Source organism: Cebidichthys violaceus, unplaced genomic scaffold, assembly GCF_023349555.1.
Source record: "Cebidichthys violaceus isolate CVI_PGR_0920_01 unplaced genomic scaffold, fCebVio1.0.p SCAF_13, whole genome shotgun sequence".
Lineage (NCBI taxonomy): Eukaryota > Metazoa > Chordata > Actinopteri > Perciformes > Stichaeidae > Cebidichthys > Cebidichthys violaceus.
The window spans coordinates 537,945-565,779 of NW_027176296.1; the positions used below are offsets into that span (position 1 = coordinate 537,945).

Genomic DNA, 27,835 nt, shown 5'->3' on the forward strand with positions numbered 1-27,835 from the left:
TGATATGTTTACATTTCCCTATTAGACCTACTGGCTGCAGTCAGTTTTCAGTATTGTGTTGAGATCTGTCAGATTGTGTTGAAAAGCGATTTAAGGGGGAAAATAGGGTTGCATTCAAAAGCACCACCGTCTCTCTTTTTTTCTTTTTTTTTTCTTACTGTCGCGATTCCGGGAAGTAACATTTTACTGTGAAAATATTGCAACACAGTGACACTGCAGGAGAGATGTTTCGTCACGATCGTGTTGGAGTTTGATATCGACCACTGTTGTCATTGGGAGAAGCCCTGTTTGGCCGCCCCCCCTCCCCCTTCGCTGGGCCCCCGTGTGGAGCCGCCTTGCAGAGTTCAGTCGGGCTGCGAGAGGAATGCGCTGGGATGCGGAGCAGCACCAACCGTAGGAAATCGACGCAACAACTCGCCCAGTATGGACAGTAATGATCCGTATTTACACCTCAGTAAGTTCTCCTCTAAGATGTATTTATAGCCCAGTCTGTCCGCTGTGTTCTTCGCTGAGCTGCTGCATGTTGTTTTGAGTTAGAGAGTGCGTTCGCTTCATGGCGTCTTCTCCCCAGCCTGCGAGCTGTGCGCGAAAGCGTCCGCGGACTTTAACCGCCGACTCCCGTCCGGGAATCCGCTTGTTCTGCTCTTTCTTCTCGTTGATAATCGTTTTTTTCTGCAACTGTGCCGGTTGAAACGTACGCTGCGGCCGACACAAAAGTCAGGTGATCGAGGTTGTGCCGGTCAGGCAAGGTCAGAGGTTGGCACTTTAATTGCGCGTATGTAATTTATGGCGCTTGTCGCGCGTCTCTTGCTAAACTGTTTCAGACAGAAACAGAATTTATTGGTCTGGGATGGCAGTCAGATCCACGAGTGAAATGCATGAAACTGCGTTGAGGAATGGCGGAGCTCGACTGATGAACAAACTTGTACAAAAACAAAAAAAACCGAGTGCACGACGCGCCCAGGTCAACGCCGTGGCTGCTATATCCAGCGGAATGACAGCATGATGTGGTTTTGCTCGGTAAAGCTGAACTCTGCTCTGACTCGGCGACTTTGCCCTTGAACCCAGCTGATGCCTTTTTTCTTTGCTGTTACTAGGAGTTTTGTGGCAATCCTCAGAGACAAGGAAATAGGACTCCACTGTGGAGTTTCCAACATGTGGGATACACTCTGTACAAATCCTAATTCTGTCGTGCCAAATAATCGCCAGGCCTCTGTTTTTGTTCGCTAAACCTTTTTTCTTCTTCTAGATTAGACTCTATCTGGAGGCTGTGAGCGCTTCACTGAGTCACACACTGTATGCATCATTTATCATGTGATGTTTTTTTTTTTTCTCTCACTGAAAGATACTCTCATTGTTAAACCCCCTCTGCAGCACAGATATGCCATGTGCTTCTAGACCAATGCCTTCTGTGTGTGTGTGTGTGGGGGGGGGGGGGGGGGGGCATGAGCAATACTAGTGTGGCTTTACAAGGAAACAAATAAAACTGCTGTTGGAAGATTAAAGAAAACTGTGCAACCCCTTTATGTTATCGCAGCTATCTCGGCACCATTTTGAGGGGCTGAAAAATTGTTTCCATAATGAATGTGGCTCCCCGGGGAATGAGGGAGACATCTGGATTGGAGAGCTTGTAGAGGGAAGCCCGCAGCGTACAGGAGTAACAGAGAGGTCCCTCTGGGCTACACAGGCCTTCTTGTCCGTCTTTGAAGACTAACTCTGATCAGGCAGTTGTGGCATCTAAAGGTTTACGCACATCAGGACAGCATGAGACCAGTGTGTTATTGTGCAGATATGTTATTGATCCTTTATTATTATGAACAAGATATGTATTAGTCATGTCGTCCCCTGCTAATGGGGCTACTCTCTGGTTACAGCGACATACAACTGTCTGTAAAAAATTTTAAATCTTTTTGGAGCATTTAACGTAAGTTGTGACTTTGGTTGTAATTGATACATTTATATTCCTAGTGCATTTCAGGGTTCATCCAATTGTTTACAAGGTATTCATAGTTACTATTTAAAAACTGCTCATCTCAAAGAATTGCATCAATCTTGGTCTCGATGAAGAGTTCTGTCGCCCCATTATGGTCCAACAGTAATGCTGTTGCAGCTTTCCTAGCCGACAATGACTTGAAATCTGGATATTGGTCATTTTTTAGTTATAAAATAGTATCAGCTGAACTCTGTGAGAACAACTCTTGTCTGTCAGTGCATTTACATTCTGTAAGTTGGTAGTAAAGCCACCGAGCTGTTTATGGGTGAAAAGCCACAACCACTGAAAGATCATTCCAAGAAAAGAACTGTTCTTGTTTTGTCTGTGTGTGTTGCCCCCCCCCCCCAACTATGATTTATGATGTATTTGTGCACCAACAGCCCTCACACCAAAACATGTACGAAAACAGGGCCACTAACTCCTCCAGTGGGAGACGATCGCTCTAAAATGAATCCGTCATTAGTGTGCGGCAGATTCAAAGCAGTCAGAAAAACAGTCTGGTGATTATGTGTGGATTGTTTCGCGATCCACTCAGCTTTTCCCTGACACGGTATGTTTCAGCAGGTTTGATGCAGGCCCACCCCCTGGGCGTTATGTAGAATCAGCATTTTTCTCTCTTTTTTCATTTTCCGTCAGTGGAAGTGATTCTAGACGAGCTGACGAGCACCCACACAGGGAGAACGTATTTAGCTCGCAGATCAGGGGAAGTCATGGCAAAAAGAAGAACGGCATGGGCGAGTGAAGGGAGCAAAATAAAGGGGAAGTGTGTGTGTGGGGTGTGGAGAAAGAGGTCACCCTAGTTGATTACCAATGTTGATGCACTTATTGTAAGTCGCTTTGGATAAAAGCGTCTGCTAAATGACTGTAATGTAATGTAAATGTGAACTCTCATCACTTGCCAGGGGTCAGTGATTCACCTCCCAGTATACACTCAGAGGGTCACACACACACAGTCACACACTCATGCCTAAACTTCACAGCTGCAAATGTACGGACCTCCTATGTATAGCTTGTTGCACAGCAAAATGTGACCGTGATATCATGTGACTTAAAGAATGTGGGTGGTGCTATTTGACTGTGAAGTGCCGGCAGTATTAAACCTGCTCTCTTAACAGGCCGATCCCTGCACAGAGCATTCCCCCACCCAGTCCTGCAGAGTTAAAACAAACCGCACAGGTAGAGGGGTGTGGCTCTTCGCAGGTATTTGCTTGAGAATTGTGTAGCTTGAGACCTGCAGAGCCTCAACGCCGACGCACGCATTAGCACACACTGCACACAATGGGTTTATTCCCAGGCACTGTTGATTGAGTGTGTGTATTTATGTGTCGGAGAGGCTGCTTTTCTGCAGAGTGTGTGTGAGAGTGGGTGCTAATTGTGAGAACAGGATGAGGAAGAGAAGGGGCGTAAGGAGGCCATTCTCTGGGCTAATTGCCAGTAATTAGTCATTAGTGAAGAAGGTCAAAGCCTTGATTTAATTCCAGCTTTAATCAAGCAGAGAACCTTGAAAGGCTCACGGGCTGCAGCGGTGTTAGGTTATCACATAGCTTTTTCTTTGCTAATTATGCAGTAAAACATGCATGTCACACATGGACACACACCAACTCTAATTTTCCAGGCACTGAACATCATGTATTACACATCCCTCTCATCTCAAGCGTGTATCTATTTCCGTGTTTGCTTTTAATTAATTCATCAATCGCAAAGGAATAGCAAATAAATACATGGCAACATCAAATGTTGAATAAATTACCGTCTCCTCCCGACAGTGTGTCTCAGTGCAGAGTAAATGCAACACATAGACAGCTGTTGATGAGTCTCTATAACCAAAATTATTCCCAGTCATCATCTTTAAGCAATAAGTGGCAAGTAAGTTAAAACTATCTTTGGACAAGTATATTTCTAAACCCTTTGCCCGACACGTTGAACACTGATCATGAGAAGAAGAGGTAACACTTTTGGTTTCTCAATAAAATATTTAGTGTATAGGCAGTGGTGCAAGAAGTATTCAGATCATTAAATTGGATACCACACTATATAAATACTCTAATAAGAAGTACAACAAAAGTATCAGAAGTGCTTTTTAGGTAGACTGGTGTCTGACTGTGTTATGTTATTATATTGTTGGATTGTTGTTATTAATGCATATGTGCTACTAAATGTGGCTGTCAAATAAATGTGTAGAAAAAGTTTAATATGTTCCTCAGAAGTGAAGTGGAGTTGAAGTATAAAATAGCAGAAAAATGAAATTCTCAAGTAAAGTACAATTCTTATGCACTTAGGTACTTTCCACCATTGTGTATATAGTTGTAAAAGATAATTTGATATACCCAGATAGTGCTAAAATAATTAGTCAATTATTAAATGCTTAATCAGCAGAACCATTTTTATAATTAATGAATGGTTTAATTTATGAACAAAATGTGATTTTCTGAATTTACAGACTGTTCTAGCTGTTCTATTATTTGCATTTAACCACTTACTCATTATATCCACATTGCTGATGATTATTATGCAAAAGTCTCTTTGTGTAAATATTTTGTAAAAGCACCACAATGTCTACAGTATCGTCGCAATATCAATATTGAGGTATTTGGTCTAAAGTATCGCGATGTTTGATTCTCTCCATATTGCCCTTGATTGACATTTTCATTATTTCCGGCATTTCCAAGACTTAACCATTAGTCGCTTCATCATACAATTAATTAACAGATTAACCAGCGAGGGGAGATTTATGGCTCAGTAGAAGTTGGTTTGATTGAAGAGTTCTACTCGGCACTCGGAGCTCCACAGGAGCACAAATGGCAGCAACAGGTAACAGCTAAGTACATTATGTCTCATTAAACCTCTCCACTGCGGGACATGAAGAACAGGCTGAAAACCTTGCTTGGCTATTTTGAGTGCTATTTTAGTGCGTCGCTCCTGTCTCACACCTAAATGCATTAACACTCAAGCACACTTTGCTGTTTGGGAAAAAAACAACATATTTTTCTGCTCTTTTCTGCTTTTTTCTCATTTGCTTTTTTTCTAATGCCATCTCCTATAAATGCCCACCCAACTGAGTGTGTTGCATGATAATGTCCCTGTTTTTCCGAGAGGAAGACGTAAGGAGAAAAGTGGAGTCTTTGCTTCTCTTTCTCTCAGTCAGGTCTGTACAAAATGTACAATTTGTAGACACAAGTTCATGACACTGGCTACAAAATAACGATTCGATTATTACCCTGTTCAGAATAAACATTTAAGAGTGTGCCACAAATTTAAGGTTGCCAGTTATCCTCCTCCCACGTCTTCACAGTCCATGATACTATGATCTATGAATGCTAATTATGGCTCTCAGGACTAATTTGCCGTGTTTTATGTGGGCCACGACACACTATTATAACGCAACGTCCATTTAAGGAGGACTGCATTATTTTAGCTTCTCCCTGCGGGATTTGTTAAGTCTGAAAGAGAGACAGCATGTGTGTCTTCTCCTTCTCCGTCCTCCCGTCTTCTTGTGTCCGTCGGCTGAGTCTCCTGCCAGTTTACTGTCACTGAGGGGATCTGGTTACTGGTGGCTGCCCTTCAAGCACTGTATAGACATTCGATCCAGCCTCATGCAGGTGCACAACACAAGAAAACTCTGTTAAGTCATGTTGAGTAAAATAGATGCACACATGTTGGGGAAGGCTTCTCAAGTTTTTAGTGCCATCCCTCAAAGCAAATGCCTGTTCCCCAAAGCTTGAAGGGTGCACATTTGATCGGATGGCAGGATAGATTAAAAGGAGCAGCTGCAGACTAAAATCAGTGCCAATTTTACATTTATTGGCTCGGGCTATCTTCTGGGGATAGTGTTATGACATATTTCCATGACCAAGAATGCTTGCTGCCTCTGACATTGTAGACCAAAGTTAACTCCTACTTTTCGCATGCTGAGATTAGTGCTGTTTGTTTGACTAAAGCCATTGTAGTACTGTTTTTTAAAGCCTGTTTTGATACACAAAGTCTTGAAACGGTCAGAGTAAAGATTGAATCCATCCCTGCGTGTGCTTTCTTCGTTTATTTAGGCTCCCTTAGGGTTTGCCATGTATTGTTCCTCGTTGCCTTTAAGGTATATTTTTGGCCCGTGTTTGCATCTGGGTTTTCACTTTGCTGTGTGTTTGCTTGACTATCCTAGTGCACTGAAACAGACAATTCCTGACTTCCTGGAATGCTATAACACTTGTTAAACACACAAACAAACTATCAATGTGCACGTAGGCAACCTGACATACCACTACAGTACCATTAAGCATGCATGCGGCTGGCACAGTTATTTCTTGGCATTAAGGGAAATTAAAACTGTTATGAGGGAGATACAAGAAATAATGATTTAGCTTCTGGATACTTCCAGTCACTTCCTTTCTCAACACTCACCTCCCATTTATACCACCTACATATAAGACAGAAAGCTTGTGACTAATATTCAGCAAAAGGGAAGAAAGTGAGGATATCTCTCATTGAAAAATGTCATTCGACACATAATAATCTCTGTTCCACAGGAACATCAGTGTCGTACTGTCCTCCCATGCTCTACAGTCTCGGCCCCTTTTAAGAGAGAGTAATTGGAAACGTGTGCTTGTACTGTAAGTGTCAGCCCCTCCACCATGAGCACCCTCCTCCCTGGTGCCTGACACCCCTGTTCTGCCTGCTGCAACATGTGTCGCTGTACGGATAGTTTTACCGACGCTGACAGAGAGAGATGCACGGTGTGAGTGGGCGTGTGGTAGAGCTGATTTGTGCGGCGGTCGGTCAGTAAACAGTTCCTGTTGGATTGATCTCTGGGTAAGGATAATCTGGGTAATCCTATAACCGGCGCTCGTGGACCCCGCCTCTTCTGCTCTTCACTAACGCCCCGCCCATTTTCAACATCGACCCGTCTGTTCCTGTTCTGTCCTGAAAAGTGGTTGATGTCTGGAGTATCCACGTAATTTCTTTTTTTAGTTTGTCTCCGAGCCAACACTTGAGTCCTGGTCCTGGGTGATTGGCGTCCTGCCAGTGCCACACTTGAACCCGAAGGCATGTGGCACCCCATGGCATCCCCTGCAACTGGAGGCAGCCCCGGGAAGGAGATAGGTTATGGCCACTGTGAGTAGCCGGGTTTTTGTCTTGCTTGCGTGTATGTGTGTGTGTGTGTATGTGTGTGTGTGTGTGTGTGTGTGTGTGTGTGTGTGTGTTGAATCGGATCAGAATCAGAATGTATGTTGTGGAAGAGGTTGCCTGTCTGTGCACTGCTGTTGCTCTGTGATTTTCCACAGAAGTGGAGATGGGACACTAAAAGCTAGCGCTGCACAGATGCACTATGGTAATGCCTCTAATCCCTGTGCACTCTCCGAACAAGTTATTTTGAATTTCTTTCCCCAGTAGGAGAAACCTGCAAATAACAGGGCAAATTCAGCGGTTGACTTCTTTGCATATGGATTAGATACGATCCTCACTGTGATCCGTTTCCCACATTGACTGTATGTCGGTAGGGTTGGTATTAAGATACCGATTTCATGATCTTTTAGGCCCCCAGCAGCTGAAAGCCTTTAAAATCATTGGATCATTTTAACCAATTGTGACAGGTACAAGGCTTTGGTGTTGCTTGTGACTCACTTTAGGTCTCAGATGTGGTCAGTGGGGATGCCACTCAACTTCAGAGGATGCTTCCAGCTCTCTTTGCCTCGTCCTTCACTTTCAGTTTCTCCCTCGACACTTGTCCCTTCCTGTTAGCTCTCTCAATCCTGCTTTCTCTCTCTCTATCTGCTGTCTGTCACCCTGCATCCCTCCTTCAACGCTCACTGTGATGAGGTTGTTGTTGTTTTTTTGCTTTTCCACCTTCCTGTGTTTAAAGAGGTGTGGGAGGTGTTGATGTGAGCTCACTTTCACGCATACTGTAGTCAGCCTATTAACTGGCTCATTGTTTGTGTGTTTGTGTGTACAAGTCTAATGTGTAGATTCTTTTATCTTGTGTCTTTGAGGGAAGCATGTGTCCCTCGTGTTTATAACTGTAGTTCCTCCTGGCTGACAACTTTGAGGCTGTTCATTCATTCTTCAGCTCGGGGCCCGATGAAAGGGTAGAGACAAACTTCACAAAGCTTTTCACAGCATCTGATCTTGGCCCTGGAGTACAAAAACGTCCATGATAATCCACCTGTTCTGCATGCACATGCTGTCTATATTTTCTGTTCCACTCTCTCCACTAAGAGCACAGCAGGGCAGTCCACACAGCTGTGATTACAACCATAATAATACTCATCATTAGTCGACAATAATGTTGACGGAACAATGGATTGAAAGGTTACTTGAGCCTCTGCTGAATCCTAGGAGTAATTTGTAGAAACAACTGGTGTAGATAAAAGCTGGAGGATTATACTAGAGGTTTTGCATGTTTTTTATTAACTCTAGAAATTTTAAATTGAGATTTGTGTAATGATTTTATGTATTCTACACTTTGTTGAATACATAAAATCAAGTCCACCATCAAGTCCACTGGTTTATTCGTTTTTTACCAAAAATTCCCCACACAATGAATGACGTTCCCACCAGCCTCAGCTGTACGCTGTGTTCCGTGCTAATTAGCAGATGTCCGCATGCTAGCACATTAAACTAAGTGTTGTCATCCGAGCTTCTCTGTGCTTTGTTGACATAGCCAGGCCGGCTGTCGTGCCTTTTAGTGCATGTTAGTGCACGTGAGCGTGCCCTACAGGCTAGCTCATAGACACCACTCTGCACTGCTATCATACGGGCAGTTTAGCTGATAATGCTTTCCAGACCGACGGCGTCACGGCAAAAGTGTAGCACTGTTAGCTGACAGCACTGTTGCCGTTGTTTGCACTATTAGTAGGCTACCGTTAGCTGCTAGTTGGCCGCCGCCATGTTGAGAGCCGTGTGGAAGCAATAGATATGCTCTGATTTGAATTAAGCACCGTCAAATAATATATCTGCTTAACATCAACATGTTAGCATTGCCTTTGTTAGCATGTTAGCACGGACTTTAGCATCATGCTTAGAGCAACGCCGTTCTGCAAAAGTACAGTCTCACAGAGCTGCTAGTGTGGCTGTTTAGTGCCTTAATCAATAGCTAGATTTCCATCCTGATGTAATCACGTAATAATGTGCCTTTCTATCCACTGCTGGAATGTGAATAACTTGGGAGTAGGTTCATTGAGATAAACCGCATCAGTCAAACCTCTAACAAAGGGAAAACTGTAGAAAATAAGATGGAAATATTGCATTTCTGTTTGTGTCATGTAGTAATTTGAGGAAAGTCTCCACATTGCTGCACACAGATCTGATGCTAATTTTTTTTGTCTCTTCAGTGAAGCGTAAACCTCAGTGGACGCTTAAGTCAAATGCTTTCTGTATGTCATGATTTGTATATCTGTTTTCATTTTACTTTCATCAACAGAAAAACTTTTCCACCTCAGCCAGACATGAAACACAATTTAGTATTATTTTGAGGGTTTTTTTTCTCACATTTCCAGTGTTCTCACTCAGGTATTGTTATACACAAATATAAACAGAAACATTATTAATGTTAATGAAAATTAATGTTTTAAAACATTATTTTCTTTCACAATTGATACGATGCCACTTTATTAAGCCAGTTGTGTAGTCTGGCTGTCCTTCTAGGATCTGGTCACAGATCCAGAGGTCAGGTCGCCCTGGTCACACTCACTTGGTCACAGCATGAGCTGAATGGGTTGGTATGTATTTTGTGTGTGTGTGTGTGTGTGTGTGTGTGTGTGTGTGTGTGTGTGTGTGTGTGTGTGTGTGTGTGTGTGTGTGTGTTGATGGCCCCTCCCCATCTGTCCGAAGCCCTCTGTAGCAGTGAGAGACTACTTCTGGGAACTAATTTGAGTTACCTCATCAGACGAATGCTTCGGTTTGCATTGGGCCTTTCAGTCCACCTGTTTGTTTGCTTGGTCAGCCTGTTCTGTCTGTCTGCTGTCTGTTGGCTCTTGCAGTTTAAATTCCAAATTTTTTTTATCACTAGTAAAACAATCTCTATCTCGTCTCTGTCTCAGCCCTGGCCTCCTCATCGATCTTTTTTGATCTGCAGTGTTTGTGGATGTGAGGACACGGCAGCAACGGCCTACATATGGGAAATACAGTATGACGTGTTTACTTTATGGTCATTAGCTTGCCTGACATTTTCTCTTACTTATTTGAAGCTATGCTATAGAGGAACCACAGAGCGAGGGGGGAATGCAGTAGATAAAAAGGGAGAGTTGATTATTTCTCTTCTTTTGATGGAAAGTGTGTGAGTTCACTACGGGACAGAATTTAGAGTCAGAGAAGTTCACCAGCTCCAGTGCTTGTGTTGACACAGCCGTATGCCTTTATGGTAAAAACATGTTCCTATTTCTTAATGTTTTCAACGAGAGAGGAATATTATACATTATCCGCTTTTAAAAAAAGAAATTCATCCAATATTATGGGCTGTATTTATTTTGGCTGTTAAACTCCAAAAGGTCAGTCAGAAATTGGATCAGGTGTCCCTGGAGCAGCTCTGGACATTTTGCTGCTTATGTAACAGTAGAGAACGTCTTCATTTTCTCTCACCAATAACCACGTCTATCTCCTCAATCACAGCTGTGCAGAAAAAAAACAAACAAGGGCTTTTTTCAATTGATGATTTAATGTTCTCAGCCAGGAAGAGAGATTAGAGCGTGTGTGGTGGTGGGATCATGTGAGCTTTGGGGAGGGATGCCGTTTCGGAGCGAGACAATGCCCTCCCCCATCCACCCATCGTCCCATCCATCCATCCATCCACTGCTCCCCTCCTTCCTATCTCCATCCCTCTCTCTGTCCCCTCCTCCTCTGCCTCCCACCTTCTTGACAGCTGGCCTGCTGAGCTGCAGATACTTACCCGGGGATAAGAGGATTTACTGACACAATTGATCAGACATCAACCTCATTTAGCACAGAAATTAATGTTTAAAGGGTGGTGATTTTGTGCTAGTGTGCATGAAAGAGTATATTTTGTCTCTTTTAATGTGAAAGACGACCAGTGAGTGTGCTCGCGAGGAGTGTGTGTGTCAGACGAGGGTTCGCGGCTCACACTTATGAGCTGGATTGGCAGGGAAGAGATTTCTTAATTACATGTCCGCTGTATGTAATGAGCTCTGCAGGCTGACCCTCTGATTGCTTTATGACGCGTTCTGCTCGCTGTCGCTTGGTTCGATGTCAGCCTCAGATATGAGCATGAGAGCATGCACGCGTACGACACATGCAGACCCATACAACATGGTATTAAACAGATCGATGCACACGCTGAGGATCTGTCTTCATAGGGCTAATCTGATAGATATTGAGGAGTTGTTCAAGAGTCGATTTGCTGCTCCCACCCCAGTCACTCATCCCTCACTGCCCCCCCCCCCCCCCCGCCCCCCTCCAACATAGACTCCTATTGCTAGTCTGCTCTCCAGACAGGAGATATTATTAGCTTGTGGGCCATGGGCTTATTGAATTACCACACAGTGGAGTGCTCCATCCAGCCTCTACCCAGTAATTAACAGTGAGGGATTTAGTGGGGTTTGTGGTCTTTGATGATTCTTTAAACCTGTTGATCATCACATCATTGTGATACATTTGTGGCTGTGGTTATTCTCTGCAACAAATGTGGGAATTTGTTTGACCTACATAAATGATCATCTAAAGCATTCAGCAGCTGTGTGATGATGATGACGAGGAAATTGGAAATTGTTTACCTTGGAGATGTTTCTGATTTTCATAGACAACGCCTCTGTAATTGTTTGACAATATAAGATGCTTTCAAGAACTTGAAATACTTGAAACTGAGAAAAGCAGCAAATCTTGATAGACGAGAAGCTGGAGACAGAGAATGGTTTGCAGTTTTGCTTAACAGTTGACTTTAACAAATGATCTAGATAGTTGGAGATTCATTTCAGCACTTTCAATTTCACAATTTCCTAGTTTCAGCACTAGCTCACAGTATGTCTTGGACTACCCTTCTGTCCAGTACTGTATGTGGTGCCATTCTCCAGTCCTTGTGCCATGTGTGTCTGTGTCTGTGGAAGACCATATACATATATCTAGCAAATGTTATATATTCAGATATAAGTACAGTTCTTTCACTAATATCACCAATGCAAATTTCTGTTTATTTTGTATATACACTAGTTATAATGGTTTCATATTAAAGCTGAACAATAAACTGAATTTAGCAAAATTGCCTACAATAATATTATCCTATTAAATAACTTCTATGACATTATGCTCAAAATGAAAACAACATGTAACAAACTAATCAGGCCAAAGTTCAGTCCAGGTGGTCGTACTATAATAATCAGGACAAACATATCAGAGGTGAGCCAGCACATGAAAGAAAATGTCATATGCTATTTGTTGCTGTTATAGTTACTTCATCAATTTCTCCTGATTAGTGTACATCCCTATCCCCATTCCTAATTCAGATCAAACTTTGATAGTCTGCTGTATTAAGGGCACAACATTAGGCGCCGGTGATTCACTTTGTAGGTTGGAGGTCCCCTCTGTGCAGTCATTTCTGAGAATGATGAGTGTAACTGTAGGCTGCTGCAGATAGGAACTTTTCTGAACTTGGTTCAGGAGTTTGGTAACAGGCGACCTTTGATTTGCGACGCTAGCGGTCAAAGGTGCCCTTCGCTGCTCTGTCTGTCTGTTTGCTCTCAAATAGATGCTTGAGTTGCTGCAGCACTGTATGGGATTAAACTAGGGCTGCACGTTTATGGCCTAAATGGTAATCATCATTATTTTAAACAATTTTGAGATCATGATTATTTATCATGATTATTCCTTGATTTTAGGGACAAAATATTTGTGCTACATTCTTGCTTATGAACAAATCTTTGCCTCAAAAGCAGACTGGTCCTTATTCACAGTGCATCTCCTGAAAGCAATTTAAAATAGTACCCAAGCTTTTTTACACAAAAACGTACTACTGCTTATGCTTTCAAGTTGTGCTAGTCTACATTCCTGAAAATGCATCAAAGTAAGACTTAAAAAACACTCATTTCAGTGCATTGTTGTGCGGACGGGCAACACTGGTAATATTGATTGATGGCCTCCTGGTGGCTGTCTGAGTTTAGGAACGCTTGATTCGATATGCAGCAGAGTTTCTGAGCGTAGAGAACTCTCTCAGTCGATCATGTTAATTTAATTGGAAGCGAAAATCGTGATCGCGGTTTATATTTAATTTACTGTGCAGACCTAGTTCAAACTGACAGGAAGCAGTGGAATTAAATCTGTGAATTTTGCGATTGTCTTGTGATTTTTTTTTAGGCTGCCTGTGAACAACCTCCCGGTGATTGCTAATGTACCTTCCTCTGCTGTGCAACGTGTGATAGGCGTGTACATTCCAGGGGCTTCTTTGTTTGGAGGTGATTTACATAGAATAGAGATGGAACAGCCGGTTGAGGCGGGTCATTTGAGGATAGGCCCCTTTGAGCCGCTCTGGGCCGATTTATGCTTCCTCCGCTGAACATGTTGGCCTCCTTCCACACACACACACACACACACATGCAAACACACACAAACACACACTCCCCTCACAAAGCATACTCAACTCGCCGGCCATTCCCTTTCAGGCATCCCGCCACCAGCTGACTGTCCATGTGCTTCTGTGCTCTCCTGTGTACTGCATCTAGGAAGACTCTCAGGTCTGGCCAACATGCAGCCATCTTTGGTTTTCTCTCAAGTTGAAGACTTGAATTGTAATGTCATGTAGGAAAATGTACATTTCACCAAGACAGAGACTGAATAGGTTTCAAATAGGAATGCACCTCATGGCTATTTTTTATTTATTTTTAATTGATCTGTTTGTTGTTTTTCTAATCAGCTAATCTAGAAAATGGCAGAAATGTTTCCCCATCAAAAGTTCTCAGAGCTCAAGTTGACTGCTGTCCAACCAACAGGGCAACGTCCAGACATTTTCAATTTACGATGCTATAAAACATCATGCAGAAAAGCAGCAAATCCTCACGTTTGAAAAGGTGGAAACAAAGAATATTGAAGATCGAACTGTCAATAAATTATCAACTAATCGATTGATCAGTTATTCACCTCAGAGTAAGTTTCACGTTATTGGTCTGCTAGTTCCTAGCAGATAATGTCCTTCTAATCCTGCACCTCGACATTTTGTGTAAGTGTCTGCATTAATAAATAGAGACAGGGTTTGTCTTGATTTCAAGCTTATGAGAAAGTGTGAACGTGTAGACACAATGCAGTACAAAAGGAGTATAAGTATTGGTGCACTGCTCAAGGTTGTGTAGTTAAATGGTGCTCGTATACCCCACCACTCTGTCTTTTAAATACTTTTTTTCCATGTAACAACCTTTATCTTCTGGCCTGTGCGATCGGGATACTTTTTAGTCTCGATGTCTGCCATAACGCGTTGGTAAATTGTTGGCTGGAGTGACGATAGGCTCTGTTACTGTATCTCCTACTCAGCACTTCTAGAATAGAATGGATCTTTGCGAGCCCAGAAGGGAATTTGTCATGCACATAAAGAGAGGGGTCAACGCACAAAATCAGACACAGTACATGCTGTACAGTCCTCATCCATTACATAAGCTCGTTATTTAGAGGAATCTGCCCTCCAAAGAGCTGGGAATACACTCCCGCCATTGTAGAATTTAAATGTAGGTAGCACTTACAGGCAGTAGCATACCGTTTAAAGAGTTAGATGCTTTTGAATTGTATTTTACTGCAATATGTCTTATGTGTCTAGTCAGCTCTGTTGGAGAGAGGGAGGCCCCAATACATATTTGTCTGCCAGGGTTCACTCATGGAGGGCTGGAGAAACTGGGCGAATGGGAGAGGGGGTGGAGAAGCTGTAGTCTCACTGCTAAACAGGAAGTTGCACAACATCTGCTCCTTGGCATACAGAGACGGGGTGAATGGTCAGCTGTGTGTTCTAACAGTGTTTCCTCACGTTAAAAATAAAAAAGTGCATCAAGGCAGACAATTTGACATTACTCTTTGTTTCCCAATTCCCGGAAATCTGAAAGCAACTGTCTTGCATTGCTCAAACTTTCCATTTCCTTAAAATAGAGTCATGATATCCAGTGGAGAAGAAACTGATGTGCGCTTAATCACTGTCAGAGGTTAAGTACCAGAGCAGCATTTCAAAACAATTGGAAAGTATTTAGCAAGTCTGTTTATCTTTCAGATAGACTGCAAACTGAAGTCACATACAGAATCAGTTCAAACATTATTTGTGGACATAAGCAACTATTTTACAGTGAAGACACCAAGAAACACATCTTTGTAAACATCGGAGACGTTCCTGTGACAACCACTGCCTGTGAGCTAGTACATCTTTTGAGTTATTCTCACCGTGTCAAATGAATTCCTTATTTGTGTGTTCCACATGAAAAAAAGATTTCAAAGTGATGACAGAAACAGGAATGACAACTAGATATGTGAAATTAAGAACCATACTATACAAAAAGAGAGTTATAAGATGTCATCCTATATGCAGTCATCCTGGTATGTACATACAGGATGTACATGTCCTTACTGTCAGGAACCTAATAATAAGAACGTTCTGTTCACCCTCCGAGTATTTACCAAGCAATAGCGGAAGTCAAAACTAGGAAAACTAGTTTGTCTCGATAATGCTCACCACACGATTGCATCACCACGGGTAAGATTGGGAGTCTTCCAACCATATATACTGGCATGTGTAATGATACAAATAAAGAAGAGTAATGATAAATATACAGATGAAAATTGTATGTGGTAGACCTTTGATTAGAGATCATTAGATCATAAAACATTTTCAATGGAAAGGGTCTTTTCCTTAATCTAGCTTCCATGCAGAGGGGGAGCATTCACATTTAGTCTTTAGAGCAATAGAAATGGAGAACTTATGCTGAAATATGACGCATGTGCATTTAAATGATCAGTGCAGCTCGAGGCTGGAGAAATTATCAAGAGAATAATGTCTTGTTATTTACAATTTTGTCTTACAGCAAATCTTCACATTTGTTGGCTCATTAATGAGACACAGCTCCCTTTTACTGGGCCTTGAGTGGCAACACTGAATCTGTGCGAATGTAAAATGGATTTGCATGAGGCAGCAACCCTTCAGTTCTGAGGAGTGAAGCCAATGGAGAAGTGCCTTGAACTGGCATTCTTCCTAATAGCCATCAGGGGGGGGGGGGGGGGCGACTCCTCTGGTTGCAAAAAAGAAGTCTGATAGTATAGAAGTCCGTGAGAAAATGACTCTACTTCTCACTTGATTTATTACCTCAGTAAATATTGTGAACTTGAGTTTATGATCTCAATCACTAGTTTCAAGTTGTCTTCAATACAGCATGATGTTCATTTAGTACATTATGGTCCATTTAGAATAAAACAGATGAGACTTTATGGTTGAAAAATAAAAAAAATGACCTTTGTTTGTCTCTTTTTAAGAAACAAAAACACAGGTGCTGTTCATTGCATGCCATGCTACCATTATATACATAAGAAATTTGACATTTAATTAAGAACCGTGTCATTGGGCCTGGTGTCACACTGCGAATCAATGTGTGTGTGTGTGTGTGTGTGTGTGTGTGTGTGTGTGTGTGTGTGTGTAGAGGTGGGGGGGGGCGGATGGTGCACTGACACACAAACAGAAGCTTTTGAATTTTCTGAGCATTCAGATTAGTCCAGATGCACATATGGTGGCATGTCACTCTCCATCAGTAACATTTCGCTCAAACAAAAACAGTTTTATTCATTTCTTTGAGTCATCAACGTTTGCCCAGAGAGGCGCTTATTGCATCTGTCTGTAAGAGAACAGGCAGTGACAGCTTGTGGCATTTGCCTGTGCAGGAAAGTACATTTTGATCCTTACATGTGCATACTGTACATGTACGTTGGTATTTGTACTATGTGTTGATGATGAATGAATGTGCTCACAGCTACATCACATGCATGAACTTACACACCACGCCCCGATACTCAGTTGACTGACAGATTTTCTAAGTAGGTAATTTATGTAAATGCCAGCCTGTCGGTTTACATCAATGGATGCAAAGCAAAGTCAGCACCCTCTGACCAAAATCTGACGTCCTTCACTCTCTATAGTCATATTCACCCAACCGTGGCTGCATAAAGACATATTGCACTGTTAGTTAGCAATATATTCTCAGATTCTCAGGCTTGTTTAATACCATTCATATGGTACTTAACATTGAAATGTGTATGTGTGCTATACTGTCATTTTCCCATTTCCTTTCATTTTAAAGTGAATGCTAATTTTGCCACTGGTCTGTTGGACGTGTATATGACGATGTTTGCCATGTAGGCTCTATGGAGGAGGCGTTTCCACTTCCTACCACTGTACGATAGTGAAGTCAAAATATCACAGACACAGGAGCTGCCATCTTGATATTTTTTACATCGTTTGAAGGCAGAGTCTGCGCTGTAGTCATCGATAGGGCTGGAGTCGCAGTATCGAGGCTTTCCTGAGCCAATCACAAGGCCGGGCTTGTTAGCGTGAGCCGGCTAGCTGCTACGTTAGCACAACGATAGCTGTTTGGCTCGAAAGACACAACAACTAACCACGGTATACCTGCTACATTCATGATCAAACTGACACATAGTGTACTACACTTTGTCACGACTACTTTGCTCAGAGCAGCTGTCAATCACAGCTGTCGATCATGATGTCTCACCCCCTTTTTCAGAGCTTAAAATAACTAATTATAACCTAACATATCACACAAATTTACACTTGAACAAACATCAGCGTGATAAGAACTACCTCAAAATGAAAAAAAATAATTTTGGTAAAAATGTATTTGATGTGAACTTTGACTTGTTAGTTTGGCTTATGTCCCATCCGCTAACATGGAGGGGGCGGGTTTTTGACTTTTTTCACTTTTTTGCAGCTGCCATGTCGTCCATCTTTATATTCAGTCTATGGTTTGCCTTAGCTACTTCATAAGTTGATAATATGTCAGTGTTGGTGCGTTGGTCCCTTATGGCAGGTTTAAGCAACATGATTTATTATAATGGATGCATTCGCTTACCTAATCAACTGGTAACTCAGTATACATCTTTTTATCTTGTGTCTCCTCATTCGTTTTAACACATTCTTCCTTCTCCTCCAGACTCTTCGGGGCCAATGACCCACACCCACCCTCCTCCCATGGGTGGCATGGTCGGCCACCCGTCAGTCATCAGCACCTCCAGGCCCTTAACGTCCCCAATGTCCACCTTGGGCTCTCCAATGAACGGCCTGGCCTCGCCCTACCCCGTCATCACATCTTCCCTGGGCTCGCCCTCTATATCGTTGCCGTCCACGCCCAACATGAACTTCGGACCACTCGGCAGTCCACAGGTGAGAAAATGTGTGGGTGTTGTAATGGGCATCAGATAGCTATGGACTTTGTCTTAAAAGGCTTCTTTTTCAGAAGGACTTCAATTTAAACTTTTCACTTGAAGAAAATATACTTGTGTACATTATTAGAGGCCCTTCCTTAACAAAGCTACCGCCTCAGTTAGTGAAAGAAAGACATTTGAAAAACATCAAGCCAAGGTGCTTTGAAACAGAGCGCATGTGTTTAGTCCTCAACACTAACACTCTATTCATTCTTCCTAAACTCAACAGAGGTTCATATTCTTTTAGATTTCTTCTGTTGGAAAGCATCGCTAAACTATCATGGTCTCTGGTTAATCATGTGCCTCTCATTCTTGGAATCTCCGACAGCGGACCGAGGTTGAAGGTTAGCCATATCCAATGTGTTTGGCAGGCATACCTTTCCTCCCTACCCCACTCGACCTTTAAAGTTCTCAGCCTAAAGGTCATCCCTAAATTCTATGTTACTGCTGTCATGCAAGGGGACTTAAGATGCAGTCCGTCTATTAGCCCTTTAATGGATTACTGAGAGAAAGGAGAAGGAGAAAGAGCAGCCTCCATTTTCTCTGGATTTCTTCACTCTTTCTCACCATTTCTCCTCTTTCTTTTTTTTTGCCACACTTTCTCTTTCCTTGTCACTTTAGCCTATTTTTTAGTTCCATCTTGATTATTATACCTGAGTTGTTCATGATCCAACAAGAGATCCTTTTGCTGCGAGGTTGCATCTTTTAGATAAATAATATAATGAAAGTGCATAAGACTACGAGAGAGAGGGCTAATGGAGCTGCTTTCTTAAGGAGGTCTGTTGAATGAACTACAAACCCCACAAAGCTCAGTACTTTGATGCTCATCTGCACATATAGAAACACAGATGCACACACACACACACACGTAGTGCTTTAAAGGCTGGATGGAGGCCAGTGCTGCAGGGCACAGCAGACAATGATATACATCGGTTCAATCAGAGTATGGATCTGTGCCTTAAGGGGGAGCCAGGGTTGATACAATTGTTCAATGTAACCGTCTTTTCACTGCTCGCTGGCCGCCAGTGACCAGGTCTCCATCAGGTCACTGCATCATGCAACATAACATACGATTTTCATGGGTGAACTAAAGTTCATGAACCGTCCACGGCTGACAGAAGCATGAGCAAATTCATCATTATAGCTGTACAGCCATTCTGGTTTTCTACTATCATCTTGTTCTTACCTCTTTAATCAGTATTGTCTGATCATATAAATTGCAGCTATATATTTACATACATACTTCACAGTGAAGAATAAAGTGTTTTTCGTGATATGACCATTTTATTGCTGCATTTCGTTGTAAACAAACCTGTAACTGCAGCAAGAGACAACATTCCAAACTCAGATTCTATATTAAGTTATGTTCTGTACCATTATATTATTAATTCAAATATACGTCAATCAATCTGAGAGGGGAAGCTATTTACACTCATGTGTTTTGAGTTTCGCATAGGAGGAGGAGGGGGCGGCATTTTCATGATTGATTTCATTATTTGCTTAATTAGTGATTAATCATTTGATCCATATTTATTGAAAAACTAAAAATCAATCAAACAATCTCAAATGAGGTAATCATAAACCATAAGGTCCCCCAGCATGAATAGAAGATAAATACATACAACAAGATTGTGTGTTATTTCTTGATGCATCCTGTATTTCTGAAATCAAGTTTTTTTTTTTTTTTTTTACTTCTCTACCATGAAAGCCAGCTAGGCAGCTTTTTCAAATCACTCGTGACAATATTCAAAATTATCCCAATAATGGAAATTCACCACGATCAACTTATTTTGAGTGTTTTTAATCACGACCCATGATAAAGTCCTACAGCGTCCCATTCCTACATGTATGATGCAGTGTGGTCTACATACCATGTGTTGTATAAAGAATGTATGATGCATCAATAATCCAGATACAGTGCTTGTAGCACTTTTCTACAGACGCATGTTTTCTGTCTAAAGCGACATGTCTGAACAACTGTTTGAATGCTCCACAGGACTTCTTTTTTCAAACCATACATTACCATACACATTTGTGTTGAGTGGTGCGCTGAAGAGGAAAAGCTGCTCATTATTGACTCACATAGGGAAGTACGCGGGGGGCTCAATGCTCGTTTATGTGTGACTACCTGCCTTTGGGGCAGCAGGAGAAGGTTGGTGGCGGTGATGGTGGTTTAGAGAACTAGTGAGCTCAAGGAAAAACTGAAAGACAGAAAAGAAAAATCTCTTGTATACTCTCCTCTGCTGTAAGGTCACAGTCTACCATTAGGGGATATTCAGAAGAGTGCACATTGTAAATAAGTGATAGAAAGAGCCTGAGGTGACTGTGGGAAGGATGTCCTATATGCAACGCAGCATCAAATATATAGGACAGGGGGGCATGTGTAGGTCAGTCTTGTTGTTGCAACTTGGAGTGCAGATGTTTGCAACTAAACAAACAAAAATGCGCCGGCACAAATATGCATCCCGCCCGGCGCGCATTGGAAGGAGAGGGTCAAAGGTCGCAAAGTTGATCAAATCGAAAGAGATTTGTCAAAAAAGTCAAAGGGACTTGTTGCTCGGTCCACACGTTTCACCCCCCCATTTCTTAAATGTTTCGGGGGACTCTTTGGGATCACATATGAGATGTTTTAATGTCTTGTGATGCTTTAATTAAGGTGTGAATTGTTGTCGATCCACCTGGGACGCCATTATAAGCAGCTGATGATAAAATAAATCTAAAATTTGGACTGGTGTGTAGATAAGAAGTCTCAACAACGTTTTTTTTTAAATCAGAAGAGCCTACGCAGGAGTGCCCTCTGCTGTGTGTGTCAGAGAACTGCACTCCCTGCACACGTGACTCCTCTCATCTGCCTCTTCCTGTCAACAAACACTTCAAAACCTGTATGACAAGCCTCAGACAGAAGCCTCAGCCCCACCCACTAATTGAGCATGTGATCGCACCCTGCGCTTTCACAGTGAAGTGTGTGGGTGGGTAGAGGAAAAAATATTGAAAGAAAATGAGAGTAAGGGGGAGAGTGTCATGAGACAACCTCACACTTGTCACTCTTACTTCCTCCACTGCTCTGTTTAGTTCAGTTCTGGCCACCTAAGCTTAAAATTTGTATCTCTCTCTGTCTTCCTGTCATCCTCAGATGAACTCTATGAACAGCGTTAGCAGCTCGGAGGACATCAAGCCTCCGCCGGGCCTACAGAACCTGGGAAACATCAACTACCAGTGTACGAGCCCCGGGGGAATGTCAAAGCACATCTGCTCCATATGCGGGGACCGCTCCTCAGGTAATGTTAGAGGGTGAGGTAGGGGGGGGGGAGACGACGACAAATGTACACTCCCACTCACCACAAACATCGCCACCCAGATAACTGAGGGAAAGATAACAAAGGCAGATAGATTTCAAGGTTACTTGTCGGGCTTTTTGTCAGGTTTATTAGTGCAATGTTGACTTGCTCTTTGATCATTTCAACAGTGTTATTGGCCTGAAACCAGAAAGCAGCTGTGATGAGTCAGAAAAAAGAATGCAAGAGCGCAAATTCAGAAAAAGAAATGGATGTGTTTGGAACTGTCAATGTTTTTTTTTTTCTTCTCCGAAAAACACAAGACAACTTGCAGTTGTTAAACCACTTCTAAAGCAAGGCAGCCTGGACAGATTGGAAGATTTCAATCTGGCTACAGACCTCATCACAGCGCTGATAATCTGGTCTCAGTTGCTTCAGATCATATCGGGAAGACTGGGTCTATGTTGTTGCCATTGGTGATCATAAATCTGAGCAGATAACAATGACATGTTGAGTCCCACCTGAACATGCCCGTAGGTCAAATCATACATGACAATAATGGGTATTACCACAGCTATTTTATTTTATTTAACGTTTTTTAAAATTTGATTTCATTTTATCACCGTTTTAAAATTGTATGTGGTCTGAATTACCTCGATTCTGGTTTTTATTGCTTTGTTTGTGCTGTATATGAGCTATAAATGTACCATATACAAAAGCTGCCTTGCCTTACAGTTTTGATGTTGCTAAGATCTTTATTGTTTTGTTGTCAATGTATTTACAAATGGTTTGCCATTGTGGAGTGAAGGCGGAAAAATGCTTTCAATTGTGACAGAAAAAATATAGCCAAATACAGGTTTACAATATTGTTGCTGATGTCGTTGTCTCTGTGTCCGCAGGAAAGCACTACGGCGTGTACAGCTGCGAGGGCTGCAAAGGCTTCTTCAAGAGGACCGTCCGTAAAGACCTTACCTACACGTGTCGAGACAGCAAGGAGTGCCTGATTGACAAGCGCCAGCGAAACCGCTGCCAATACTGTCGCTACCAGAAGTGCCTGGCCATGGGCATGAAGAGAGAAGGTGTGTGTGCAGGTGTGCTATGCTTTTAAGGATCAGTCTGAGCATGAGCTGCTGGCTTGTGCTCTTGATCATTATTTCCATCATTACAAATGCATGTTACCCGACAGCAATTCTTTTAAAATTGTAGTCAAGATCCCAAAGAATCCAAAAATACGAACCATGTAACGCTCCGTGGAAATATGTATAACACGACATCTTTATGTTCATCTTTGATGGTATGGCGCAGTCATTTTGCACTCTAAGATGTAATTTCAGTGAGGTGCTGGAATAAGGAGATACTAAAATGATCAACAATCAGTTAAACCACTTTAGGTTTTGGACTGCTTTTTGATACCATCATCTTGAACTTAAGGAAACTGTCATGGGAATTTTCTGACATTTTAAAGTTCAATGAATTGATGAATTTATTTTTGGGTTCAAGTGATTAAGACTCCTTATCTTCTTTGTCTTCTTATAGTCAAACTGTAGAGCAGAGAGAGTCTTTTAATATTGTCCAATGCAGAGTTAACATTAGTGATATTATAGTTTGGTTTCTATCTAGTCAATAACCATAAGCATGGTCTGAAATATATGCGTGTTTGTGTGTGTGTGTGTGTGTACAGCGGTGCAGGAAGAGAGGCAGCGTGGAAGGGAGCGAGGGGAGAGCGAGGTCGAATCGACCAGCAGCTTCAACGAGGAAATGCCAGTGGACAAGATCCTCGACGCTGAGCTGGCTGTGGAGCCCAAAACCGAGACGTACAGCGACGGCAGCCCCAGCAACTCGGTAAGAATCACAGACACTGAGCTTTGGGTTTGGTCAAACCAAATGAATTATTATTAAGCACTGCTTTTAAATGCCTAACAGATGGAGGAACCACTTTATGGTAAAAAAAAAAAAAAAAAATGTGTTGCTTTATTACGCTGGCCTGATCAGCGGTGGTCAAAAAATACTCACCCAGTTGAGTAAAAGAAGCGCTTTGCTTTAGCGAAGCTGAATGAATAGGATCAGTTCAAATGAAATTCAGGGGAAAAAAATTAAAACACTGACTAAAGTTTTTTCTCAAAAATAGATAACACAGGAGACTACATCTGGTTTCATGTTTAACTCCATAATTGCATCAAGCTACTGACAGATACTCTTAATCTGTTTTTGCTTTATGCCGTGCAGTATTTCACTTGAGAATCATGTAAAGGTCAAACGTCAGTAAATTATTACCAATGTATTGGGTAGACGTGTACAATCTCATGCAATCCATCACAAAAGCGTCGCAATAAATCATACCACCTAAAGCTCATACTGTTGAACTTTGGTGTCAGAAAAGAAGTGATTCAACTCAGTGGCCATTTTTGAGGCTGTAGACCTTGCATTGCATTTTCTTTTACCTTTGTGTATTTAAATTTCAAGAAAGTCTCAAAACTCTTTTGAGTGTAGAGAGGAAGTTGATGACCCAGAAATAACCACAACTTCACCTGCTAACTGCTGTTTGACACATTTAGATGTCACTTAAGGAGCTCACCACTACATTCGATGACTCACTTATTTTTGCATTCTTCCAGACCAACGACCCTGTCACCAATATCTGTCAAGCAGCAGACAAGCAGCTCTTCACCTTGGTGGAGTGGGCTAAAAGGATCCCGCACTTCTCCGAGCTCCCCCTCGATGACCAAGTCATCCTACTACGAGCAGGTAGACACACACACACACACACACACACACACACACACACACACACACAATCCCATGCGTGCACCAGAGATATATGCACAGACCTATATGTGCAGGGAGGAGATGAACAGCATTAAAAACACATGTTTCTCTGCAACAGTAAACCTTTCTACGACCCATTGTCGTCGTGGTGGTGCAGCATTTATTTCAGGGTAGTTATTCATCCCCAGACAGGCAGTCTATTTGAGTCTTTTACATTTGCTCACTACATTTTTGCCATCTAGTTTAATGGAGCAGTGAAACCAAATATATCTGGACTATTTGACGAGTCCCAGCAGTGCGGTTGCAGCCACACCAGCGCTGACCTCTGCTGGTGACACACAGACCTGAAGGAGAAAGTGAAGAAGCCACACAGCAGACCTAATAATAATCATAATAGGGGAAGACTGATACATCATGCGAATTGTGTCATGTATTATTTGCAAATACTTGAGGATGACTTAAAGGGAGGAATAAAAGTTTTTTTTTGTTTTTTTTTGCGTCCAGGCTGGAACGAGCTTCTTATCGCCTCATTCTCACATCGCTCAGTCACGGTAAAAGATGGCATCCTGTTGGCGACGGGCCTCCACGTCCACAGAAACAGCGCCCACAGTGCTGGAGTGGGCTCCATCTTTGATAGGTAGGTAGCATTTTAAAAAATACGGCCAGAGTTACTATATTGTCTTATAACACGTTCGGTTCACAACCACCAACCGCTACACAGCCTCCTCACACACACACACACACACACAATCCCATCCGTGCACCAAAGATATATGCGCAAATCTATATGTGCAGGGAGGAGATGAACAGCATTAAAACCACATGTTGGTCACAGAGCAGTCTCATTTTCTTTTTGTCACAAAAGAGAAATATTGTTTTTTATGATTTGCTTTTATATCAGGAAGTATTGGGATGTTGCGTGCAGTGAAATGCGAGGGGATTGGTATTAATCAATAACCCAATCAAACCACTGCAGACATATTACAGTCATTTTGTGGTCTGAGGGAGGAAAACGTTTACCAAATGCCCCTATAGGCTACTGTTGTCTTAGTTGCCCTCATCACGGCTCAACAATGAGGATAACAATAAGGCAAGTAAAATGCCACGCCGGGCTATCAGGCTGGTTGTCAAATATAATAAAACACATTGTTCTTTCCAGAGCTAATGATGGAAGTAGCTAAAGAGTCTCTTGCTTCCTTCTCAATATATTTGCTGTTATTTGATAACTGCTAATAAATAAAACTATTTATATAGAGGCAAGTATAAATATGTATATAATATTATAATATATATTTTCTATATATATATATATATATATATATATATATATATATATATAAGTAGATTTCTTACCGACTTGTAGAACTATGCAAGTGATAAAACATTATGTTGAACTCTGCTTCAACTAATTGCTTCTTCTAATTATGTGGAGAAATTAGGGCATATTTTTGTTTTTTTTGCTCTTTTTAACCTTCATTGTCATATCTCTCTAACGTTATTCATTTGATCTCCTGCAGAGTCCTGACAGAGTTGGTATCCAAAATGAAAGACATGCAGATGGATAAGACAGAGCTTGGCTGCCTGCGAGCCATCGTCCTCTTCAACCCAGGTCAGCTCGGCCTCCAGTCACTGTTCACTTTAATACAATATGCCAGAAAGCAACACCACCTTGGATGGGAAATTAATCTGCATTTTGATTGGCCCTCAGTGTCTAATAAACCTTAATATCACCATGGCAGGCTTGAGGGACTTATATGAACCCATATGTACTATTAAAGACACTGTGGCTTTGAGATATTGTGGATTCAATGTTTTATTCGTGTGACGTTTGGCCTTACTGTGAGTATTTGTCTGTTTCAGACGCAAAAGGTCTTTCAAACCCACCAGAGGTTGAGGGGCTGAGGGAAAAAGTTTACGCCTCATTGGAGTCGTACACAAAACAGAAATACCCAGACCAGCCTGGCAGGTAGGAGACGCATTACATTACAGCAACAATCAACATCAAACACCAGTGTTTAATTGCTGCTTTGGCTCGTACGTAGCAATGAAGATGGCAGATTACTTTACATAACTGCTCAGCTCATTAAACACTTGAAGCAGCATTAGATTTAAAAGGATAGAGGCCGTTAGTGTTACTGCTTATAGAAAATGGTTGCAATTGATTTTTTAAATTTACTGTTGGGAGCTAGATAAGATCAACAGATGATGTGAAATAGAAAGTCTACAATGTCAGTCGGCTTCAGCTGTGGACAGTTACACTTGTAATTGACAGCATAAAAAAAAGAAGAGGAAATAAACTAAATATTACCGTGTTGGATTCTTTCATTTTCTTAAGAGGTTGTGTTGGTTATGTAGCAAAATACTGCATTAAAGGTAGAATTCTTGTAAAATATTGAAGCATTAGCAGAGGTAAAGAATGCTTAAACATCATAAGTAAAAGTACTCATTGGTAAAATGTAGGATTTTTAAGTTGTAGGTGTTAGTTCTCGGTCTAACTAAATACACAATTTGATCATAATTAACTGAAGAGCAGTGCATCATATGTTTTGTTTTTGCATAAATCTTGATTGACAAAGTAACTATTAACAGTTGTAAGATAAATGTGGTGGTTTGATATTTCTACATCTTTATATTGCAATCAAAAAACTTAAATATAAGACTTAAAAAAATGAGAATATTAATATCTTATTAAATGGGATGCAATTGTCTAGATTTTGAACAGTAAACATAAAAACATGTTTTTCTACATAATAGAAAATATTGATTGCTAAAGTCTGCTTCTTCTACTCTCCGTCTCTTCCCGCAGGTTTGCCAAGCTGCTGCTCCGCCTGCCCGCCCTGCGCTCCATCGGCCTCAAGTGTCTGGAGCATCTGTTCTTCTTCAAGCTCATCGGGGACACGCCTATCGACACCTTCCTGATGGAGATGCTGGAGGCTCCGCATCAGATCACATGACCCCAGTCCCCCCCTTCCCCCTGTATATACTCCCACATTGTGAGCGATATGAAGACGGAATTGAAAAAGACTTGATTCAAATTGTAAAACAACGTATTTTGTACCAAGCAAAACATTGTAATTAAAATTTTTAAGAGAGGTATTTTGAGGTTGTGGGGAGGGTGGAGGGTGGAGTCTTGAGACGCAGCAACATCAAGTACAATGTCAAAATGAATTCTAATAGAATTGTTAACAGATTTCTTTTGTAAATAGATAATTTCAGGTGTCCGTTATAAAAGCAACCCAATGCAATTTGAAAATAAATCATATTTTATTCAAAGAGGAATTGTATAAAAACTGAAACCATCCATGCATTTCTTAAAACCCATTTGAGAATTCTTACAGAATAAAGTTATTTAAAAATGTATTTAAAATGTGTTATTTGTCTTGTCTTTTTTATATCATTTGTTACAAAACTGTATCACAGT

At 41.6% G+C, this 27,835-nt stretch overlaps 1 protein-coding gene across 3 annotated transcripts; it reads left to right on the top strand.

Moving 5' to 3' along the window:
* The first annotated feature begins 208 nt into the window (after positions 1–208).
* Positions 209–27,774, top strand: rxrgb (retinoid X receptor, gamma b). 3 transcript variants are annotated; one of them, XM_068707221.1, is made up of 11 exons: positions 295–454; positions 6,953–7,096; positions 18,103–18,332; positions 21,507–21,651; positions 22,548–22,739; positions 23,330–23,490; positions 24,264–24,393; positions 24,919–25,051; positions 25,932–26,023; positions 26,275–26,380; positions 27,221–27,774. In XM_068707221.1, the coding sequence occupies exons 2-11, from the start codon at positions 7,030–7,032 to the stop codon at positions 27,366–27,368; spliced, it is 1,404 nt and encodes a 467-aa protein (XP_068563322.1). In that variant the 5' UTR covers positions 295–454; positions 6,953–7,029; the 3' UTR covers positions 27,369–27,774. The 3 variants fall into 3 exon arrangements, with proteins under 3 accessions (XP_068563324.1, XP_068563322.1, XP_068563323.1); XM_068707222.1 differs by having other exon boundaries at positions 297–454; positions 22,548–22,727; XM_068707223.1 differs by lacking the exon at positions 6,953–7,096 and having other exon boundaries at positions 209–454.
* Positions 27,775–27,835: the final 61 nt, after the last annotated feature.